Here is a 25,119-nt window from a genome sequence, read left to right as displayed (position 1 = left end):
TTCTGATTGGACATATAGAACTTTTTTCAGATGGGAGTTTTCAAGGAAGAATGGAAAACGACTCTGAAATTCACATTGGCATTGTGTTGGACTCATGTGGAGATTGGCATTTCATAAAAAGTCTTTTCTGTGGCAAACAGATTGTCCTGTACTAGTGTTTTAATGGCCATTCAACTCCCTGGCTCTGAATTTCTCTCCTTTTAATTCTTGGCAGACTTTAAAGTTATGTGGTAGAGGTGAAAGGAATTAGAAGGTCTGGGTTCTAATTGTTGAATCGTGTCTCGAGGCAAATCAAATCAGCTTTCAAGGCCTCCGCTTCCTGTCTTACCATGAGATCATGATAAAAATGTTCTGAGACAGTGGTGCTGTTGGGTTGGCTTCCAAGGGGTTTTACTCGGCTAATATTTTGGGGACAGCTATTGGAAAATACCACTAAGAAATACTGGTCTTCCTTTGCTTTGAAAAGATGGAGAACCCAGTCGTACTTAAAATATACACAATGAAAGTGATTGACTCCCCGGCAGAGTGTGCACAAACACGCATATCTACAGATACGATCCAAACCTACTTAACGAACACTTACTGACCACCAACTACTTTCTAAAATGCAATGAAGAAGAGAAAATGGAACCACATTCCCTGCTTAAATATCTTTCTGGAATGAACTCCTGGCTCTGTAATCTAAATTAGACCCTATCCCTCTCTAGCCTTTTATCCTTTTTCATTTTTCTTCAAAGATGCCATTACCACTTTGTCTAGTATTGTGCCCTATCACCCTATTGTGAGAATTATGACTTAATCTTTGTTGCTTATCTTTCTTCGATGCCCAGATCAGTGCTAGGTGTAAAGGAGGTACACAGTCATTTTTTGTTGAATGGATGAATAAATGAATGAATGGATTTACAGTACAGGCCAAAGATAATAAGGACTGTGAGACGTAACACACACACACACACACACACACACACACACACACACACCCACCCCCACCCACCCCACACATTTGAATTTGTCTCCTCTGGGTTTTGGAGCATTCTTTATTTTCCAAATTCTGAAGGGCTAAATAATTCTGTTTTTGCAAATGTAATTTGCAAATGTTTCCATGGAACATTGTATAGGTCTTTCACACTAACCTAGTAACCCAGGGGTTAAATAGTACTTATTTCATCAGTGAGGAAATTGAGGCTTATAAAGACTTACGTGGTCACACAGCTAATGGCATGGCACCAATTAGATTGTGACTCTGCTGATTCTAATTTAGCACTTTTTCCTGAATTTCCCCTTGTGTGATATGAAAGAACACCATTTGTATAGATTATTTTCACAGAACTGACCTTAATATATTTGCAATATTTGATTTTTGACCGTCCCTTTTTTGCTTAGCTACTGAATATCTATTTTTCTCCCCAATCAGAAATACATGCTTCTATTTCCTGCCTGCAGTTTCCTCCATGCAGTGACCTAACTGCTCATACCTGAACTAAAAGGGAAATCTCAACGTATGGTTGTAAAATTCGGCTAAAAGTCATTTGGAAGGACTGCTAAGGTGTGATCTTAGGGAATGAAAAAAGTTTCGCGGGGAGCCTAGTTAAACAAAATGTAGTGACGGACCGAAACAAACATTGGCCTTATTAATAAATAAAACAGGGTTTCAGAAGCATTGATTTATCATACATTATTAATAAACTCAGTACAAATAATTCTCCTCTGATCAAGGACTCTTTAAGGACATGACTTACCTTGTCTGCATTAGCTTCATGTTTCCACGTGGGCCCACTCCATTCTGGAAGCCTTGCTGGACTTCGCTTATTAGAGGCCCCATGTATAGGGGTATGGAGCAAGACACAATACTTCTAAATTGTCACACGTTTGTCCTCAGTAGGACTGAAGATCTACCCCACGATGTCGACCAACTTCTGTGGGGATTGGCTCAAAGCTCTCTTCTTTCTTCTTTCTGGTTGCTCATGTGAGCTACTCGTTTTTAGACTTAATGGCAGTTCCTGATGCATCTGTCTTTCTGTTCACCTCCCTCAGGGCCTCCAGACGTGGACCAGCCCTGTGAGCCAAGCTTGCAGGCCTGGAGTCCCGAGCTCCACCTGTACCATATGAACATGACGGTCCCCTGCCCTTCGGAAGGCTGTAGCCTGGAGCTGCTCTTCCAGCACCCGGTCCAAGCTGACACCCTTACCCTATGGGTCACCTACCTCTCCATGGACTCCTCCCAGGCACTCTTTGACACGGAGATCTTGCTGGAACACCAGGAGTCTGTGCACCTGGGCCCCTTAGACACTTTCTGTGACACCCCACTCACTATCAAACTGCATGTGGACGGGAAGGTCTCTGGGGTGAAGGTCTACACCTTTGATGAGCGGATGGAGATTGACGCAGCTCTGCTAACTTCCCAGCCCCATAGTCCCCTGTGCTCTGGCTGCAGGCCTGTGAGGTACCAGGTTCTTCGTGAGCCCCCATTTGCCAATGGCTTGCCCATGGTGGTGACAAATCCTCACAGGAAGTTCACGGACGTGTGAGTTGGGCAGTAGGGCTTTCTAAACCATGGGGCTTCCTGGGGCTTTGGGAGTGGGTCTTGCTTCCCCTTTCCCACTTTTTTCCATTCCAACATGCCCTTAGCTGGAGAAATGTTCAGAATCCCAGAGGGGATTTTATTCTAAAGTGGCGTATCTGAGATGAAGAAAAATATTTCCCAGGAAGGGGCGAGCAAGTATTCTGAGTAATGTTGCCATCATTAGGATCATGGAAAAAAAAAGAGGTTCTTCTCTGAGGTGCTTCTGCTGGACTGAAAGTATTTGCCACAAATAAGTTGAACAGAGTCGACTGCTGTCTAGTGACACAATTTAATTTCTGATCCTTGCTGTAACTTTTGGATAATCTGCCACAGCTCCTCTACCATTTGAAGACGGTAGTTAACTCTTCATAGCTGAGCGAGGAAGCCAAGTGTCCTGCAGGCACACCTTCATTTCAAGACTCATTCCTGATGTGTGTTTCACGCTTCCCTCTTTTGCTCCTCCCTCTTTCCCTCTCTCTCTTTCCCTTCCCCTTCCAGCTCCCTTTTCTCTTTCTTCTGTTCCTTCTACGCTTAGTGAGTTGTGCTGTGTTCCTGGCACTGTGTGCTCAGTGCTGGTAACACAGACTAAGTAAGGTAAGATCATTGGCGCCAAAGAGTTCAAGGTCTAAAGGAGAAGGTTTGTATCCCCAAAGGCACATTACCCCCGCCTTATAACTTTCCTCAGAGACTGCCCAGAACTTGGGGTAAAACAAAAATGGTACCAGAGGTGCTAGATTAGTGTTTGTTGCGTTGAAAATAATCACAAAATGAAGTAGGCTAAACCAACAAACATTTTTCTTTTTTTTTTAAGTTTTATTTATTTATTTTGAGAGACAGAGAGAGAGAGAGAGAGTGCACACGAGTGGGGGAGGGGGAGAAAGTGAGAGTGAGAGAGAGAGAGAGAGAGAGAGAGAGAGAGAGAGAGAGGGAGAGGGAATCCCCAGCAGGGTCCACACTGTTAGTGCAGAGCCTGATGCGGGGCTGGATCCAATGAACCACGAGATTATGACCTGAGCTGAAATCAGGAGTCGGATACTTAACCGACTAAGCCACCCAGGTGCCCCACCAACACTATTTTTCATGATCCTTCGGGTCAGCTGGGTGCTGTCACCTGGACTGGCGTGGTCAGCGGAGACGGTCCCGGTCAAGCTCCTGTACCTGTTGGCTGAGCTGAAACAGCCGGCAGGGCTGGGAAGACGACCATGACCTCTCATTCCCTGGCAGGCTTCACGTGGGCTTGTCCTCACGGTGGATGGGAGGGCACCAGCAGCAGGGGGGGCAAGCCCCCACCTGCTCGTACGTTACTTGTGCTGACGTCCCGCTAGCCACAGCAAGTCACACGGCCAATGCCAGACGCAAGGGGTGGCAAAATGGACTCTGTCTCTTGATGGGAGGAATAGCGACGTCACATTGCGGAGGGGCGTGAACGTGGGACGGAAGGAACCGAGGCCAATTTGCAGTCTACCATAGCTGCTCGAAAGTAGAGGACGACGTTCACCTTGAGCTTTACTCCAGTTTTCTTGTCATACCTGCTCTCTGAATTACACCTGGGGGACAATGAAATGGGCACAAAGCTCATGAAAATGAGAGGGGAGCTCATGGGACAGATTTTAAAAGAAAAATCAGTTTTCAAGCTTCTCTAATAAGGCAGTTAAAATGACCTTTGGCATCTAACATGGTATCCACACATGCATTCACACACACACACACACACACACACACACACACACAAACACACACAACCTTTAAAGTCAGTCGTACCCCATTTTGTGGATGCGAAAACTAAGACTTCACTTCAATTTGGTTGAACAGCTACCTGTGGCAGACTCAGGATTAAAATCCAGTTTTATGACCGAGTCTTGTTTTGGTTCCCTTTCCTTTGTGACACGGTGCCATTTATAAACTCAGGTCATTGAAGGTTCGGGCAACCTGCTGCTGAGTTTCTCCACAAGAAGCGTAAACACATTTTGACGCTCCCGGCCAATCTTTTCCCAGCTGCGGGGCAGTGTGAGACTTTTATGCGTGGCTGGATGAGAAGTCTGACAGAAACCACTCTGAAAAGGGAGCCATCAGAATTGATTAGAATAAAAAATTGCTTTTGCTTTCGAAATATCTGGCACTCTCGTGAGAAGATTGTTTCCCTAAAAAAAGCCGATGTGGAGCTTGAAAAGTCTTTAATATTTAGATGTCTTTCCTATTAAAATAATCAAAAGCCACTAGGGAGGTTTTTAAAGATGTTTCTGAGACCCCACAGTATTTCCCGTTGGCTGGCTGCGGCATTAAGCAAGAGAGTGGCTGAGTTGAAGAATCTGTTAAGGAGGAGAGGCTGTTGGCAGGAGATTTGTGGCGGCCATTCATGGCAGTCCCCTTAACCCTCTGGGATCCTGTCCTCCTAAGTAACTCCCATTCGAGCTTGACTTTGGTGGGAGTTTTCCAATCTGGGCAGGCACTGAGCAAAATTAAGAGAAGGGCAGAGTTTATTTTTGGAAACAGCAGCCCTCTCTTGAGTCCCTTACCCCCACTTAAATGTTCTGTCTTTCATGCCTCTACCTGATCAGTGCGCTCAGGTTCTAGAGAGAGTCTGATAAATTCCTTCCATCTCTGGAGTCAACCAATAAAACCCAATTCCTGGTGTATATAAATTTGGGCAGGGCTACAGGTGGGGAGTCATTTAACATATTCCTAGTTGTGGGATTTTTGGCATCCCAAGAATGATGGCGGAAGCTGTTGTCCCCTCCTTCTAGGAAAGAGTTTGTCCTTCCCCCTGAGGACTCAGACTCTTTAAGACAAGAATTCTCTCGAAACCCAAGAAAACTGTGACCCGAAGACCCAGGAAGGACCCTGCTGAGTCCAAACACTAACGCTTTCCTCGTCGGTGTCTTTGATTACTTCGAGAATGCAGATGGCTGGTTTTCCAATAGTTGGCTTGTGGTTGTTTTTTTTAACACGATAAAGGTATACTTGAAATGCCATCCTCCTAGATTGTATAGGACTGTTGGTTAATTCGGTGGTTCTCTCTAGCAACCATTTACTGCATGTATACTATGTGGGACATACTGGGAATACAGAAACCAATATGTCTGCAAACCTCCTGCTGCTGTGTAAGGCTGTGTGCCCGAACTTGGATTTACATAACGTAGCATATGTTTAACATTTATGTTCCCCATAATATTTCTTTTAAACCCCTGCAAGCCATCTGCAAAGGACCCAGGGCAGCGTCTCACTTTCTGGGTGTAATGGTCACGGCTCATTGGTTTCCACAGGGAGGTCACACCTGGGCAGCTGTATCGGTACCAAGTTCAAGCTGGAGCTGGAACAGAACTAGGAGAAGCCTCGCCTCCGCTGAGCCACATCCATGGAGCTCCTTACTGCGGAGACGGGAAGGTGGCAGGGTGAGTAGCGGGTACATGGGAATGTGTGAGCAAGGATGCCCTGCCGTACCCTGAACAGGAGGGTTAATCTTGAGTTTCAGTTTGACTTGTCTTGGAAATTGGAGGCACTATGTGATTCTAGCATCAAACAAAATCTAGGACCTGGTAGTGATCTTGAGAGATCACTCACATCTTAGTTGAGGAGAAGCTCACTTTTATTTAGAGCTCACTGCAGGGTACTGAGATACTGGGGCTGATTCAGGGGGTGGCAGGCAGCTCTTAAGGTTTCAAAGGACAAGTGCTGACAGTGACTGAGGGAAGGAATTTATAAGGGAGAAGGTTGTATGTCAGATGATGCTAAAAGACCAGGTGAGGGTATGTTTCGAATCAGTGTCCTGTCCCATACCCCTGACTAGCTGTGTGACCTGGGGAAAGTCCCTATAGGGTTCTCAGCTTCACTGGCTCACTTGACCCCTAGGAGACCTGACTGTGGTGTATTTACAGCCATTCTGTAAAACTACCAAGGTAAGGATGAAATCACTACTTTGCCTTCTTAACACACCGTGTTCCTTTTTCTGTTTCCCTTTTGTGGTATCAGCCTAGGGGACTAATTCACGCCGGTTTGTCTGGGACTTTTCCAAATCTAGCACTGAAAACGCCCCCATGTCCCACCAGTTGCCCTGTATTAACCTGTCCTGAATGCTCGTCTGACCTGATATGTTCGTTGTATAGAACTGTGGCAGTAGGAGACCGGATGGCCAGGCGCTGTGATGTGTCTTAGATTCTGCATGCTAATAAGATGGCCTCTTTTTAATTTCCCAGACTGGGTGAAAACACATAGTATCCTGACGCCCTAGTAGAAAGCAGTTCTGTAGCCTTTCTTGGGAGCCCATCGCATTGCTTAGCCGTCCCTGAACACTGCCTGTTTCTTTGCCTGTTCAAAGATTTTAACCTTTGGTGTAAGGCAAACCTCGCCGATACCCCGACCTTGCTAGTTGGCTGCTACCTCTGCCTACCGCGGTCTCAGCTTTGCACCCAGCTTCCTCCGTCTCTGCCGGGCTCCTCCCCGGGGCTCTGTACAGAGTAAGGCTGGCTGCTGTTGATGCTCTCCCTGCTCTGGCCACCTCTTTCGAAGTCTGCCGCCCACCAGTTAAGTTAAGTCTGTTTGGGAGGCTTGGTTACCAGGACTACCCAGGCAGAAGCCTCCTTGAGCAAAACACTCTGCCCTAGGTATCTCCCACCGCACTTCTCTGATGGTGGCTGCCTGGAGGCCCCAGGATGCCACCTCTGCCTGGGGGTCTGGGGACAGGAAGGGCTGAAGAGCCCTTCCCAACTTGCTCTTGCACCTTCTCTCCTGTGCCTTGAAACAGCTTTACCTGAAGGAGCATCTGCTTGGCTGCTGGGCCTCACAAGTTTCCTCGTCCAAACATTCCTGTTTCCTGCCTGTATTCCCTCCCTATAAAGAGTCATAAATGGTTCACCACCCAGTGGGAAGAAACCTGTGAATTACAGCTTTGTCTCAGCCAGAGGCACGGCCTCCACTCCACACACAGCAAGAAGGAGCCATGCAAATTGTTTAACCCACTGTTTGAAGCTTGACAAATGTATAGATTCAATCTAAGGGGATCACAGATGCCCCAGAAGTCATCCTGAGACTAGTTATAATATAGTTTCGTCACACTGGATAACACCACAGTAAGACCATCAGAGCAAACACTGTGGAGGCCCTGACTTGTGAGCCACATTTATTTGGAAGCGATCATCTCAGTCTGCCCATGTGGGACATCCGAGCCACGTGTGGAAGTGTGGCAAGCGCAGCCAAGAAACGGAATTTTATTTAATTTTAAGTAGTTTCAATTTAATTTAAAAACTTACTTGATTCAGTTATCAGAAAACCTTTAAATATATTTGGAACAACTTGGGTAGATGAATCTACTTTTCCAACAATAGAGTTTATGAAATCTAAATACAGATCAAGTGTTTGGACCCAGATGTATTGGAAGTGAAAAATACCCATCAGATTTCAAAGATGTGGGATGTGTAAAAGAATGTAATGTGCTTTATTAATCATTTTCATACCGATTACATTACTAAAATGACACTATTTTGGATGTCTCGAGTTTGATGAAATGTATCATTAAAACTAATTCCGCCTATTTCTTTCTTTTAACGTGACTACTAGAAAATGAAAGATGATGTGTGTGACGCTCATCTTTCTGTTGGGTAGCAGTGCCTCAGCTGGCTTATCTTCCAAGAAAGAAGGAATTTGAAGTTTCCTTGATTTCTTCAATCATGTTGTTTTTCATATCTGTTATCCTTTCTCCGTTGGCATCTTACCATTTAACACATTATTATATAATTACGTTCATAACATGCTTTTAATTCATATGAAAGCATTCTCATATCCAATAACTTAATCTTCACTCCATCCCTGTGGGGAGGCACAGTTTAGACAATGGTTAGAGCTATTAGTTATGTCCTCATCTGAAAGCACATTAGCATGCCCAAACCCTTTGTCTACTGGAGTTAAAATATGTGTCCGTTTTGGTGCAAAGTCAAGAAGAAAAAAACGGTAACCCTCCATCCATTTTACAATGGCCACATCTGTGTTACCTGTTTCGTTCCCATAACATGCTTCCTGTAGCCCTCAGTCTAAACTAACTCTCCCACCCCAATCCAAATTAGTCACCAGCTGTGTCCAGCTTTTCAGGTTCAAAACAAAACGATGACATTTTTCTTCTCCCAGTATTTATTTCTCCCCTGCAATATATGATAGCTGCCACCAGGTGGTAGTAGGGAATCAGGACCTGACGGGGCCTTAGCTTTGCCCTGGACGGAGACCAGGCAGCAATCAGGCTGCTGAGTCTCTTGGTATATAAAACAGAAGATTTCAAGCTTACAAAACCCTAACTTTAATAGCAACTGTGTCTAGATAGAATAAAACAATGAAAACACAAAGAAATATCAGATAAAAGAGAATAGAAAACAGAACAACATATAGACAGGCAGGTTTCCTCCTCACCAAACCAGCTGTTTTTAAGATTTCACTCATCATAGGGCTGGCAGGCCTTTTCTAGCTTAATGCCATCTACTGGAAACCCTGGAAGGACCCCCGTGGATCTCCTAGATGTTTCTGAGATGTGAGCTACTCTTTATGTAAGAGCATTCTCTTAGCGCCTGCTTTTCTCCAGCTTGCACTTTTTAATGTATAATGAGGGATTTTAATAATTTAAAAGAAAACTATTTTATGCCTGTGTGTATATAAGAGTGTATGTTTTGACCTTCTAGGAGCCTGGGAGAAGAATGTGATGATGGGGACCTTCTGAGCGGAGATGGCTGCTCAAGGGCGTGCCAGCTGGAGGAAGGCTTCCACTGCGCAGGTGCGTGGAGGACCACCACCTAGGCTTATGTCCTGTTTCTGCAGGTGTCTCCGTGTCTTATTTCCATGAGCTTTTGATATCCTATAACATATAGCTGAATGATAACAACAATGACATTTGGTGTGTCTGTGGTGTGCCAGGCGGGCACTAACTTTCATCTATAGTATCGCATTAAAAAAATTTTTTTAATGTTTATTTTTGAGAGGAGAGAGAGAGAGAGAGGGCATGAACAAGGGAGGGGCAGAGAGAGGGGGAGATGCAGAATCCAGAGCAGGCTCCAGGCGCCGAGCTGTCAGCACAGAGTCCCCCGCGGGGCTTGCACCCATGAACCGTGAGATCATGACCTGAGCTGAAGTCAGACACTTAACTGACTGAGCCACCCAGTCACCCCACCTATAGTATCTCATTTAATCCCTACATGAACTATGAGGAGATCAATCTGAGGCGCAGAGAGCTTAAATAATATGGGATTTGAACCAAGGAAGTGAGGTTCTAGAATCTAAATAGAAACCACTGGGGTACACTGCCTCCTTGATTAATGTTACCAAGGATTGCCCTTGGGTCCTCATGTCTACCACCAAAACACCAGCCAAGCAGCACAATCAGAGGTTTTATATAAAAATCAGTGCGGGAAACATTCTAAGCCAAAGAGACTGCAAGATACCTCTTGGCGGCTGTGTTTCATAGGTAAGATAATGACTGATGACGGGGAGTCCTAACACCGCTTAATCCCGGCAAATCACTAGCAATAAGTTATCACTAGGTGGCTTTGACTCTAGGTTCTTGCCATGCAGGAAGACCATGTAGGAAACTTCTCCCAATTCTGGTTAAAGACATCATCAATGGGCTCCTTACATGTAGATTATTATTATTTTTTTACTCCCATCTGTATACGATGCAGTGTTTCTGTGGAACGTAACCATTCACCAAAATTTTGTAAAGAGTGATGCTTTGAAAAATATCTTAATGCCTCTAAATCACAAGGTAAAGTAGGATATGATTGTAATAATGTATAATTAAGGTGTAAAATACTGTACAGGATGCACAAATTCTCCTGCTACCTAGAGTAGATTCACAAAATTATAGAATCTTAGGAGTCTTTCATCCGTCCATCTAACAAAACATAGGCAGTGCCCGCCAGGTACCATGAGTCTGATAGAGGCCCTGCTCCCTTCATGTGTGCAGTCTAACTGGGATTTGGAGTCTGGCCTCCTTCCTGTGTAGAAATCTCTTCTGCCAGTTCTTGAGAGAGAGGCCTCTAGCTTCTGCTTACATACTTCTAGCAGTGAAGGACACATCTTAAAATGCACCACTCTACTTAAGAATGGCTTTATCTGTTGCAATACGATCCTTCTCCTCTTCTCCGGTTTGGAAACTGAGGCTCAGAGCATTGTAGTGACTAATCCACAGGCATACAAGGAGGCTCTGAAGGGCCAGCACTGGAGCCCAGCTTTCCTCATGCTTAATCAAGTGCTTTTGCCCTGCTATGAAACTACAGAGGATAATTTTTTCCCTGTTTTATTTGACTACCATTCAGATATTTGAAATGCCTCCCCATTATTCTCCTTTCCAATCCAAACATCCCCTCATGTGATTAGGTTTCCAGACCCTTTCCTATTTACCCTAACCTGGCATGTTTCATGTGGTCAATGCCCAGAAAGGAATTCAATACTCCAGATGTGGTCTGGCTGTACAGAATACACCGAACCGATTACCTCCCCTTTTCTGTACACAAGTATTTGTTAATGCCACCTCTGTTTGCAGTGCGTGTGTGTGTGTGTGTGTGTGTGTGTGTGTGTGTGTGTGTGGTAACATAATGGGCTCATTGAATACACACATACACACATACACGCACACATGTATTCTCTTAATGCTGTGTCTCCTCCAGTACAGCTCAAGCCTCCTTTAACTTAACAGTACACCTTGTTTTGTTTCTAACACATTTGATCCCATTAAACTTGGCTCCTGTTTCCTTAGCCTCCAAATCCAGTAAGACTGCATCTAAGTTATTTTAACTTTACAGGGTAAGGCTAAGATGATCCATTCCACAGTTAGACTTCTGTTTCATTGTATAATATGCTCATAGCATGGCGCAGCATATAGTTATATTCCATTATTTCTCAAAAATTAGGATTGAAGGGACCATGGTGAAATATATATATTTTTAAATGGCCTGTTGTTTTTAGACGGACTTGAAAAAACAGGCAAAAATTTTAAGTCCATGGTGAAAAAAATAGAAGCAAGAAGAAATATTCAGTGTTATAAATAGAGAAACAAGACATATATATATGTACATTATAAAATATAATATAAAATACATTTATATATACATAAATGCAAACATATATATTAAATACACATATTTATGTACATGAATACATGTACATGTGTAAATACATATATACGCATATATATGAGAGAGAGAGAAATCATCATGGGAAAGTCATTCCAAATGCACATATATTGGCTTTGGGTTTGGGGGAGTGATTTGGGAAGGCCATGGGTTGGATGGAATGCAGGAGTTTAAAACCCCAAATAAGCTTAGAACCCCGTCCTGGGAACATTGGCTTATTCCTGGCAAGTAGAGACCGATTTACAGCAGAAGGGCCTTAGACTGGAAGAAATTGTGAAGGAAAATAATTAGTAGCTACATGTTGATGAGCCACTGAAAAAATTACTTCAGCATCCCTGTGGTATTGCTGTGAAGAATTAAAAATAACAAGAATGGTATAGTAACAGTGAATTTTAGTAACGATGTTACTGAATGTGTACCTATACGTTGCTATGTTTCCAAATCTTGGTCCTGTCATCTTGTCCTATTACTTAAAGTAGAAATAAGACATTAGAATCGTGCCACTAATGTTAATTGTCCTACGTTTTGGTAGAAAACGGACCAGAACTCAGTAAGTGGCTTTCTAACTGTACCTCAGCTTTCCACACTTGAAGAAAGCTAGTTTACATGTCTGTAGTTGGTACTATTCACTTAGGAGGAGTTTTCTGGTGAGCAAGTGTGGAACTTGTCCAGGGAATACAAGCTCACTTGCTAACACTCCAGCAGGTTTTCTTACAGATTCGCTCCTCACTTGTTTGCTCTTGAAGGCAGTGCCTCGGCCTCAGCTTGATAGAGACCCCACTGCGCCCACCTTCTGTGAGCCTGGCTCCAATCCAAGCTCTATTACTTACGTATCAAGGGACCTGTGGCAAAATGTTCCTTATTTATGACACAAACAAAAAATGCACACCCCGCATGGTTGTTGTAAGACAAAAGGAAAGAAGAGGCATGTAAGCCTTGAAAACCCAGTGCCCGTATTGTCTCTTTCAGAGCAGTGGCGCAGTTAGTTGAGGAAACACGATTCAGCCACAAAGAGTAATGGAAAACAAATCCCTCAAATACTTTACTACTTCAAGAACCATGAAGGGGATCCATGTACATAGCCCATCATACCATTTCTTTAACTTCTCTTTCTTCTTTTACCTTCTACTCTTATATCCCCTCCTTCCCTCAGGATCTTGCTTAACGATGCCTTCAAATTTCTTTCTACCTCCGGCTTACGGTTACTTTTCTCTCGCTATTCTTTATTCACAAATCCCACTGCTTTCTATACCTTCTATTATAGAGATGGGTTCTACTCCTCTCCCCATGAAGAATCCTTCTTCTTTAGGAAGGTGTGTGTGTGTGTGTGTGTGTGTGTGTGTGTATGTGTGTGTGTGTGTGTGTGTGCACGCACATCGTTTTGTCTGTATGTTTGGGGTGGGTATTAAGCTAGCTGGCAGTAACAGCATTTTCTTTTGTGGACTTGAGAAAAAAATGCAATGAGTTTTCCATGACATCTATGAACACTTTTTGAAATGTTATACAATATTTCTTGCCAGGGGAGCCAAGCCTATGTTACGTATATGAGGGAGATGGGATATGTGAACCTTTTGAGAAGGAAACCAGCATCATAGACTGTGGCCTCTATACTCCCAAAGGATATGTGGATCAGTGGGCCACCCAAGCTTATTCCTCTCATGAAGACAAGAAGTGTCCTGCTTCCTTGGTAACTGGAGAACCTCATTCCATGGTAAATCAAGCTGGAAGAATGGAGTGAAGGCTGAGCAGAATTGTAAAGGAGCTCTCTCTCTCATGTGCTTTATGGGGGGGCTTACATTTCTTTCCTGTCTTTGACATCAAATTTAGTCCCTACTGAACTCGGAATAGGGTAACATTAAATGAAAAATTTCTGGACTAGCAATTAAATCTCATCTCCCCCACCCTGCCCCCACACCTCCCTTACCCCACATACCCTTACTAGTTTTCATCTAGGAACATTTGGCTGTACAATCGCTGATTCCAAGGTACAGAGAAGCATTGCAAAATTAACTTTAGATGTACAAATATCAGAAATTACACTTGGGCTTTCTATACGGGAGAATTTATTTTACAAGAAGAAAAAGAAGTAGCAAAGAGTCAGAATGCCTGGATTACAATATTGAATTCACTGGTATTACTACTGTTATCACTAAACGAGGTTTGACAGGACACTTAACCTCTCTGGGCCCCAATTTTCTCATATGTAAAATGGGGATAGTAATAACTTTTGCATTTAACTCAATGGTTTATCACAAGGATCAAATGAAATTTAAAGTCTATTAAAGATCAAAGTATAACTTGATTTAAAGGACTGTTATTATTGAAGAAATTCTAGAGCTAGTACTAAAAACAAATCCTCTGGTATACAATTTTCCATGAATATCCACCTAAATAAATAGGAGATCCTCCAAGGACTTTAAGGACTGACATCTATGAATTAGAGTTGAATACTGAAAAGAAGATTAAGGGCTTTGGCTTTTGGGTACTATTCCGGATGCAACCATTGCCAACTAAACTCTTCCATTCATCATAACAATAAGCAATACCATCATTTCAATGGAAGTGTGATTTAGCTCTGTTGGTATTTTAGGCCAGGATGAAATCATTGCATTGTATACTTCAGGAGACCCCCAGGAGATTGAGAAACTAGCCAGGAGTTGGTGCTCTAGTTCGAGAGACTCCTCAAGGACCTTGGAATCTTCTAGATTCTAGCTCTTTCCATCCTTGGCTTGCAGCTTTCTTCCTCCTATTCATAAGATGATTCCACCAGGCATGAAGTCAGCATTTCAGGCAGGAAGATGGGGGAAGTTCACAGGAAGTACGTATACGCTAACTGAGTCTTTCCCTTTTTATTGGGAAACAATCATGGCAGCTTTTCTGGACGTTTAACACTATAGACTTCCACCAACATCTCATCGGTCACATCCAGGTCACGTCATCACCCTTTGTTGTAAAGGTCTCTGAGGAGATGAACATTTATAACTGGATTTACTGCCACCTTGAACAAAATCAGAGTTTCCTAATAAGAAAGTAAGGGGAAATGGATATGGGGAGGCGGCTAGCAATGTTCACTACACTTCTTCAGTGAAATCTGGCATCTTTCTCAAGAGTTCTTGGTGCCCAGTGACAGGAAGCCAGGAAAGTCGGGAGATTCTGAGTTAGTAACAGCTCTCTGAAGTGGCTTTTAGTCTAGCTTGTCTATCTTCCTTAAGTATTAAGTGGAGAAATTTTCTGGTGTTTCTGTTCCCTGACTCCTTTACCCAGCTGAATGCTTAATGGTTTCTGACTCAGTAGCCTCACTCCTCGGACTGGTGGATCCTGCCCAGTAAGGACATAACCATCATCCTGGACAGACTTCTATGGCTAATTCTAGGAGCAGTTGCCTAAAATGTTCCAGGACTGTTCTTTGGGCAAGATATCTGGGTTGATGGTAGGCTGAGAGTTATCATGTGTGTTTTTCTACCCAGGTAAATTATATCTTGAGGTTAACAGAGAGCATTGAGACATTCTTCTGCTTAGAGAAAAGTTTTCTGCCAATAGTGTGATCATTAGGCACTCAGAAAATGAGGAAAACTTTGGTTTTGAGCTACAGAGTCATTGTATTTACTTCTCTCTCACCTTATACATTTAATTTTTGATTGACATTGCATTTCAGATTTGCACGTCATACCATCCAGATTTACCAGAGCACCGTCCTCTCACTGGCTGGTTTCCCTGTGTCACCAATGGAAACAGACCTCAGGATAAAAGGAGTGAGCAGACAGAAGGTAGCCTGGAGAGGGAGGAGGAGGTTTGGCTCAAAGTAAGTGAACCAAATGGTTGTTTGTGAAGGCTGTGGGTAGATTGTGTGTGTGTGTGTGTGTGTGTGTGTGTGTGTGCGCGCGTGTGTGTAAAGTGATATGTTGGATTGGCTTCTCGGGAAATTTCCTCTTGTTTTTCTCTGAGGTTTTATATTTTGGGTTTATTTTTCACCTCTTTTTGAATTTTGGGCTTCTTTCTTTGTAAGTCAACCCATTTACAAAGTGTAACATACACACAGAAAGGTGCAAAAAATCAAAAATGCACAGATCAATACATTTTTACAGAGTGAACATCCTCTCTAACCACCACACAGATCAAGAAACAGAGTACGACATCACCCCATAAATCACTCTTATTCCCCTTCTCAGTGATTTTACCACAGAGGTATCTACTCTTTTTAGTTCCATCGCCATAGATTATTGTGCCTGTTTTTTAACTTTATGTGAAGAACTTTACAGTACGTACTTCTTGTGTCTCATTCGTTCTTACTCAACATTTCATTTGCTAGAGTGCTGCTTCATTTAGCAGTAGGGTTCATTTTCATTGCCACGTAGCATTCCAGTGTATGAGTACACCAAACTTGTGTGTCCATATTGATGAATGTTTGGCTTATTTCCAGTTTTTCTCTATGGTGTTACACATAGTTCTGCTATAAACATTTCTGTATTTCTTTTGGTGAACATATATAAACAGGTGGGTATATTTGGAACTGCTAGGTCGTTGGTAGGCAGATGAGAAGCTTTAGTAGATAATTCCAAGTAGTCTTCCATAGTGGTTGTACTAATTCATACTCCCACCAGAGGCTTATGAGTATTCCAGATGCTTCACATTTTCATCAGTACTTGATATTTCAAGCCTTAATTTTAGCCATTCTGTTTGGCATAGAAAGGTAGTAGCCCCTCCATCATGTCAGTTGGATTTATATGTTGCCTAATGAGTTTGGTCTTTTAAATATATATTGGCCATTTCTGTATACTTTTCTTTTTTTTTTTTTTTCTCTTGGAGGTCGTATTCAAATCTTTTGCTCAGTTTTGTAGGGTTGTCTGTCATTGTCTTCTTAATTTATGTGATTTCTTTACAATTTTCTGCTATGAATTAGAGCTCCCATAATTTCATAAGCAGTGAGCCCCTGAGAATACTCTACCTCCATTTACTGCTTCCTGGCTTTTTAAAGTTAATATGATTTAAAAATAGCTAAATATTTACCCTGCCCAATGCTCTTCAGGCCTTTCCATATTCTGTGCTTTCCTCATTTTTGTTTAGCGTGAAAAAGAAATTCCATCGTTTCTTTTTATGTGAGTGTGCTGGCAATATATTCTTTCAGTTTTTGTGTGGCTGAAAGTATCTTTATTTGACATTCATTTTCCAAGGGTATCTTTGCTTGGTATATAGAATTCTAAGTGGCCAGTTGTTTTTGTTCATCACCTAAAGATGTTATCCCAGTGTCTTTTCACTTTCGTACTTTCTTTGGAGAGTTAGCTATCAATCTGCTATATACAACTTTGAAGGCAATGTCTTTTGCTCTGTGATGCTTTTAGTATATTCTCTTTGTGTTTTGTCTTCGGCACTTTTACTATGATGTTCCAAGGCCTGTTTTTCCTTTGTATATGTCTGGCTAACGGTCTGTCAACCTAACCCTAATAAAAGTTTGGATTAGGTTATGAAATAACCTGGTTATTTCATACTGGTATACCTTCTGTTTTACTAATCACAACTTTTATTCCATATAATTGGCTGTTAAACTGTTTATTACATTATTAATTTCAGTTATTGTATTTTTAATTCTAGAATTATTATTTAAATTTTTTTATAGATTATCATTTTGTTTGAAATTCTTTATCCTATAGTTTATTTTAAAAATATATTAATCCCTATAATTGTAAAGTCTGTGCCTGATAATACGAATAGCTTGGTGACCTGAGGTCTGTTTATGTTGACTGTTTCTTCTCTTTATTTTCATTCATTTAGCCTCATTTACTTTCATATTGAATAAAGTTTTAACTAAATATTATTGTAGAGATTGTGGCTAATGATATCTTCCTTTCAAGACCATTTACTTTTGTTTTTAGCATGTAGAAAGATTTGGGAAAGGACATCTTAATCCAATCAGTAATGAAGATGGCTCAAATTTCTGGGGTGCCTGAGTGACTCAGTCAGCTATGTGTCTGACTTTGGCTCAGGTCATGATCTCACAGTTTGTGAGTTCGAGCCCTGTTGGGCTCTGTGCTGACAGCTCAGAGCCTGGAGCCTGCTTTGGATTCTATGTCTCCCTCTCTCTCTGCCCCTCTCCTGCTTGCACTCTGTCTCTCTCTCTCTCAAAAATAAATAAACATTAAACAAATGAAAAAGAAAAGATGCTTCAAATTTCTGTATTAGTGAGCTGATATGTTTTTCCCCTTTTTAGGGGTCTCATATAAAAGCTTGGATTAGGCCCTCCACCTTGATAGTCTCTGAAGTACAATTTCTGTCTCCTCAGCAGTGTGTGTCTGGTAAAAACTGTTTGGCTTTTTGGCCTCTCACCCACCAATTCCCACTTAGTTTCTTATGCTCTTATTCTGCAGAGCTTAGAGTTTGAAAAATACCTCAATGGCAAAAGTGGCACAGAATGTGAGGTTCCTTTCAATGTGGTTTCTTGCTTTTCAAGTCTCTTCAGTCCTGATTGCTGTGGTTGCTCTCACATGTTTTCAAACTTTTTTCTTTTTTGGGGCATCTGGATGGCTCAGTCAGTTGGGTGTCTGACTTCAGCTCAGGTCGTGATCACATGGCTTGTGGGCTTGAGCCCCGCATCAGGCTGTGTGCTGACAGCTCAGAGCCTGGAGCCTGCTTCAGATTCTGTGTCTCCCTCTCTCTCTGTCCCTCCCCTGCTTGTTTTCTCTCTCTCTTTCAAAATTAAATACACATTAAAAAAATAAAAAAATTTTCTTTTTACTTTATTCATATTTTATAATTATTCTTGACAGAAGTGTTTGTTCTATTATAAGCTATTTCCTCATAGCTAGAAGCAGAAGTCTCCAACTGGAATTCTTTTAATGTATGTCAGTTAACTACCATGTATATTTTATATTTTTGGTGTGCACCCTGTTTTTACTACAAATGATGTAGGGGTATATATATATATATATATATATATATATATATATATATATATATATAAATCACAAATATATTTGGGAGTTAATATAGCAAACCTATTAATAAAATTTAGTTTTTACAAATCCACTTAATACCAAATAAATTAGGAAGTGATTTCTAAAAATAAGCTCATTGGGGATTTTTTCCACAAGTTTTCTGAGGGCTATAGGATTTCTGACTCTTTATTTATTTATTTTTTTAGTTTACTTTAATCTTGATTTGACACACACATATGATTTGCATGTAGTGGATCAGAGACAAATTTATTGTACAAGTGAGAAACAACTATACTGAAAAAGTTAGCCTTGAAAATATCTTTCCAAAATCCTTCATTTACTGAAATGCTACTCTCCCAACAAATTTCTCAATTTAGTCCTCATTTACTGAGAACTTGTCTCTCTTAGTTTTCTTTGGTTTCATCTAATCTCAAACCAATACACCAAAATGTTAGGAATTTCTTTTATAAGGCGTAGCATGTAAATTTTTATTATTTACAGTAATAAGCACATTTTAAAAGCCACTATAGTTTACAAAGTGCATTCTCATGTGCTTTTTAATTTGATCCCTGCAGTAGCTCTGAGTTTGGCAAAGTAGTTGTTTTCCTACTTTATAGATTAGGAAAATAAGAATTCGTCTCAAAGGGCTTTTTTTACATTACTCAAGAATCAAATGGTAAAACTGAAGATCAGACTCATGCCTCTTGACTATGATCGCATGTTTATTCCTCTATATCATGTTGCCGTATTCAGTCAGCACGCGTTACGCACCTGTCACATGCCAGACCCAGAATCGAACACTGGGGATAAACATGAGAACATGACATGAGCAAGAAAACAAATTAAAACATGTGGAATTGGAAGGAAAGCCCTCTTGTCTTCTTTTGTTGAACTTCTTCTAAATTCTTCAAAGACCATGTATCCATGGACCTAATTCATAGGATTTATTAAGTGCATATTATAACTCGAGGTGCCATTGGGGGATAGAGAAAGAAACAGAGGGAATGATTCCTTCCAGAAAGTACTTTGAATCTCAGCAATACAGACAACAAATGAAGCAATCTGAGAAGGAGGTGCTGTTTGGTTACACAGAGAGCCCATCAACATATGCAAAATCATATGTTCATATTTATTTTCATAGCTGTTCTAAAATGTTCCCAATTTGGAATGGTCTCACTCAGGCTGGACTGGTTAGCAATCCTAACAGAAAGTAGTTAGGTATTTTAAATATAGTATGCTTATAGTATTTTGAATATAACATTTAAAACATCAATTATAAATTATAGACCACTGCTGGAAACATGTGCTATGTGAAGCCTTTGCTGTGTAAAACCTAAAGCCTATAAACCATTATTTCCTTCTTTTCTTTGTTTGGGTTCAACTAGCCCAACACTGAGTATGAATCTTCAACAGAAAATGTATTACATATTTAATTGATTGTATTTCAAAGAGTCTGTGATACCACACAGTGGTGTGGGGACAGTGGTGGTTGAGAAACACATTTATTGATATTTTTTTCCGTTCCAGGTATCTTATTATTAATTTTCATACAAGCTCTCTATCAGAGATGTGATTTTACTCATTCTAAAAATGATTATCTGAAAACTCAAGAGTTGCTAAACATTTGGGATAACATAGTTAATAGAGATACAGATAAGATTCAGATTCAAATCCAGTTTATCCCAAAATGCTACGGTCCTTCCTCTCTACCAGGAGCTGGTATAAAGAGCAAAATAATAAATATTCTAGGGTTCATGGGCCATACAGTCTCTGTTACAACTACTTACAACTCTGTTAACACTGCTGTTATAGAATGAAAGCAGCCACAGGCAGTATGTAAATGAACAAGCATAGCTGTGTTCTAATAAAATTATATGTATGAACACTGAAATTTCATTTCATATAATTTTCACCTTATTCACATTGGTTTTCTTTGATTTTTTTTTCAACCATTGGAAAATGCAAAAGACATTCTTAGCTCACAGGCCATACAAAACCAGGCAGTGGGTCAGATTTGGCCCATGGGTTATAGTGTGCCCACCTTCACTCTGGATCACGTGTCCAGTTCATACTAAAGATGTTGATAGACACTTGCCTTATTTCCACCTCATAACAGGGCCAATTTTAATTCTACTCCATAAACATTGGCGAAAATGAATAGAATACTATACTATAGAGAAGTTCAAAGCTGAATGAGTCACCATCTTTATCCTTAAGGTACATACACTGCATGGCCAATGTTGCACAAATACTCCAGAAGACAAAATGTCGTAAGTCATATGGTACAGACACAGTAACTACAAAACAGACTCAGAAGGGCCTGGTGACTGGACATAGAGAGATAGAGATAAACCTTGTCTCATTGAATTCCCCCATTTATCCCATCTTCCACACTCCTCTACACACACACACACACACACACACACACACACACACACACACACATTCTAGGCCTTAATCATTTTAGTCATAACAGATTGCTTTCAGTACGGGAATACTCCAAGGTTTTCACATCTCCATAACCTTTCAGGTAGGGAGCTCGTGTTTTTCTTTCTCTGTAAGTGCTTTCTCTGTTTTGTGTCTCTAAGAAGCACATGTTCATCTTCTAAGATTTAGCTCATGCATTATATCTTTTATAGTCTGACCTTTCCCGAACCTCTTGCCCAAGCCCCTCTTAGTGTAATTGGTAACTTCTTCCTATGCGCCTCCTCAGCAGACTCTTCCGTCACAGCGTTTGTATACTTTTCTGTTCTCCTTTCTCCATCTTCATCTGATGAACTCGAGGAACTTGTGGGCAGTGACCATGTATAGTCATGGTTTTATGTCAGGCATTGAGCACAGAGCTTCCCTGTTGTAATCTTCAGAATGTTTGGCGATCGCTTGAATGAACGATGCCATGTCAGCTTTCGGCCTTGGCAATTGGGAGCGTAATAGTAACATAGTGGCACCCCCTCATCCGTGTTTTCACTCTTGCAGTTTCCGTGACTGCGGTCAACTGCGGTTGAAAAGCAGATGACCGGGGCGCCTGGGTGGCTCAGTCGGTTAAGCGGCCGACTTCAGCTCGGGTCATGATCTCGCGGTCCGTGAGTTCGAGCCCCGCGTCGGGCTCTGTGCTGACAGCTCAGAGCCTGGAGCCTGTTTCGGATTCTGTGTCTCCCTCTCTCTGACCCTCCCCCGTTCATGCTTTGTCTCTCTCTGTCTCAAAAATAAAAAACGTTAAAAAAAAAAAAAAGAAAAGCAGATGACCCTCCTCTGACACATCATCACAAAGTCAGTAGTAGCCTCACGCTATGTCACAACGCCTGGGTCATTCACCTCACATGTCATCACGTAGACATTTTATTATCTCACACCATCACAAGAAGTACAATGATATTCTGAGAGAGAGTTATTCATATAATTTTTATTATAGTACATTGTTACAGTTGTCCTATTTTATTATTAGTTATTGTTAATCCCTTACTGTGCCTAATCTATAAATTAAATGCATCATTGGTATGATGTATAGGAAAAGACATAGTATAAATATAGGGTTTAGTACTATCTGCAGTTTCAGGCATCCCCTAGGGGTCCACGGGAATGTATCCGGTGACTGGGGGGAGGCTACTTATGACACAACACGGAGGTGGGTAAGTGGGACTGTGGGCTATGCTAGATTGAAAGGGGAGGAGACGGAGGCTAGAAACAGAGGCAGACTACCTCTTCCTCCAAAATTTTATAAAAGATGGGCTATAGTTTGAGTGAAAACCACATCAAAAGAAATTTTTCGAAGATGGGGGGAAGTTTGATCATCTTCTTTGGTTGTGGCAGGTTGGATGCTGTAGGAGTAGATTCTGAGATGGAATTTAGGTGCTTGCTTCGTCAGCACGTATACCAAAATTGAGATGGAACTTAGTGTGCCAGGTGTTTATTAAGGAGCGGCCTGGGTACCAACATCTGTGGAAAAGAAGGGAAGGAAGCATGAGTGTGTGAAACGGGAAGTCGAGCAACCTCAGTGACAGCTTGACCGTCCTCTCCTGCAAAGAAATAATATGTATTATTACAAGGGACAAGTGGTAAGTGGAGTAATATGGCTGTAAGGTCCTTACATTATGGATAGTAATATTATTTGAATGTAGATTGTAGTAAGTTAGATATACATATTATAATCTCCAGAACAATCATTAAAAATACACATATACGCGAAGATTAATACAATGATAAAATAACTTGATTCACTCAAAAGAAAGCAGGAAAAGAGGAACGAAGAAACAGCTAATAAAAAACAATAACCCGGGGCGCCTGGGTGGCGCAGTCGGTTAAGCGTCCGACTTCAGCCAGGTCATGATCTCGCGGTCCGGGAGTTCGAGCCCCGCGTCGGGCTCTGGGCTGATGGCTCAGAGCCTGGAGCCTGTTTCCGATTCTGTGTCTCCCTCTCTCTCTCTGCCCCTCCCCTGTTCATGCTCTGTCTCTCTCTGTCCCAAAAATAAATAAACGTTGAAAAAAAAATTAAAAAAAAAAAAAACAAATACCCTCTGGCAGACTTAAAACTAAGGATGTTATTAATTACATTAAATTCAAATTGCCTAATAATGCCATGTAAAAGGTAGAGATTGTCAGTCTACACAACATGGAAAGAATTACATACCGTTTATGAAAACACACTTTATTATTTTTATTTAAAAAAATTTTAATGTTCTTTTGTTTTTGAGAGAGAGAGAGAGAGGCCATGTGAACAGGGGTAGGGGAGGGGCGAGAGAGACGGAGACACAGAACTGGAAGCGGCCTCCAGGCTCCGCGCTGTGAGCACAGATCCCGACACGGGGCTCGAACTCACGAACTGTGAGATCATGACCTGAGCCAAAGTCCGACGTTTGACTGAGCCACCCAGGCACCCCGAAAACACACTTTAAATACAAAGACATGCAGAATGAAAGTAAAAGTGAAAAATTGTATATCATGTGAACTCTAACTGTAAGAAAATTTCTGTGCTATGTTAATATCTGACAAAATAGAGTGTTACCAGAGGAAAATAGGGATATTTCATAATGATAAGTGGGTCAATTTATCAAAAATGCTGAACAATCTTGTTATAAAATTGAATCACCTAAGAACAGAGCCTCAAAAGAAATGAATTAAAAGTTGACAGAACTAATAGACAAATAGCCAACTTCATAATAATAATTGGAGATTTTTATCATATCTGTCTGTAAGTCATTGATATAACAAACAGACAAAAAAATCAGGACAAGTGTGTAAGATTTGAAGATCATTATCAGGTATCTTGATCTACTTGACATTGGTAGAAACACTACACTCAGCAACTGCAGAATGCACGTGGTACATTCACCAAAATAGGCTATATACTAGACCATAAAATAAGTCTTAGCGAATCTGTAATGATGGTAGTCATACAGAGTACATCCTCTGACCTTTACAGGACTAGATTTGAAATGAATAACAATATGTCTAGGGGATGTGCAATTTTTTGGTAGTCAAGCAGTATATTTCTAAATAATCCATAGGTCAAAGAAGGTTTTCTGGGGAAAATTAGAAAATATTTTGAGCTGAATGATAATGAAGCAACATTTCAAAATGTATGAGATATGATTAAAATAGTACTTCCAGGGGCGCCTGGGTGGCGCAGTCGGTTAAGCGTCCGACTTCAGCCAGGTCACGATCTCGCGGTCAGGGAGTTCGAGCCCCGCGTCGGGCTCTGGGCTGATGGCTCGGAGCCTGGAGCCTGTTTCCGATTCTGTGACTCCCTCTCTCTCTGCCCCTCCCCCATTCATGCTCTGTCTCTCTCTGACCCAAAAATAAATAAACGTTGAAAAAAAAAAATAGTACTTCCAGGGAGATTTATAGCTTTATATGTCCCTGTTTGAAAAATAAGCAGTATAAAATTAATAATCAAAGTTTCCACCTAAATTAGGAAAACATCAAATTAAAGTCAAAGTAAAAATGTAAAGGAACTAACAGAGAAAGAGGCGCAAAGTAGCAAAAACTCCTGTATCACCATTGTTATTTTACTTTCTCTGGAAATAGCAGCCAATGCTAGACTTTGAATTTTATACTTTCTGAGCTATAAAAGAAATGAAACGATAAAATGTGGAAGGGGGAAATAAAATTCAAATTATTTCCCCAGAAATTAAGTTGATACCTGAAAAGAGGAAACAACCCCCATATTATTTATTTAGTATCATAGTTTAATACAAAATTAAGATGAAAGCAAATATGCTAATTTTTAAATAGCAGTCAAAGAGAAAACACGATTAAAGAAAATAGTTCCCTTACAATAGCAGTGAAGGTAGTAAAATATCTAGGAGTAAATGTTAAAAAAAAAAAAAAGAGGAAATGGAAAGATCTGTATGAAGAAGACACATGAAAGCTTGAATAAATGAAGAGTCACAAACTGGCCTTGTACAGAAAGACTCAATATCCTATGAAGGTCGACTCTCCCTAAACCCCAGACTTTGCAGAATCCCGATAAAAATGCTCATGAAGTACTTTTAAGGAATGACAAAGTTGATATTAATGTGTTTAT

General features: G+C 41.1%; 1 protein-coding gene across 4 annotated transcripts in view; it reads left to right on the top strand.

Annotated features, from left to right (window-relative positions):
* The window catches only part of PAPPA2 (pappalysin 2), a 280,558-nt gene that overhangs the window by 135,276 nt on the left and 120,163 nt on the right, over nucleotides 1–25,119 (top strand). For 3 of the 4 annotated variants that reach the window (XM_040446705.1, XM_040446706.1, XM_040446704.1), the window contains exons 8-12: nucleotides 2,035–2,524; nucleotides 5,827–5,955; nucleotides 9,223–9,314; nucleotides 13,188–13,378; nucleotides 15,323–15,469. In XM_040446705.1, coding sequence (XP_040302639.1) covers nucleotides 2,035–2,524; nucleotides 5,827–5,955; nucleotides 9,223–9,314; nucleotides 13,188–13,378; nucleotides 15,323–15,469 — 1,049 coding nt within the window. The remainder of the gene's footprint in view (nucleotides 1–2,034; nucleotides 2,525–5,826; nucleotides 5,956–9,222; nucleotides 9,315–13,187; nucleotides 13,379–15,322; nucleotides 15,470–25,119) is intronic. The other variant, XM_040446707.1, reaches the window with a different exon arrangement.

The sequence above is a fragment of the Herpailurus yagouaroundi genome, unplaced genomic scaffold, assembly GCF_014898765.1.
Source record: "Herpailurus yagouaroundi ecotype Mexico unplaced genomic scaffold, PumYag 195, whole genome shotgun sequence".
NCBI classification, from domain to species: domain Eukaryota; kingdom Metazoa; phylum Chordata; class Mammalia; order Carnivora; family Felidae; genus Herpailurus; species Herpailurus yagouaroundi.
The sequence above is the reverse complement of the archived record's forward strand: the minus strand, read 5'-3'. Positions and strand labels throughout refer to the sequence as shown.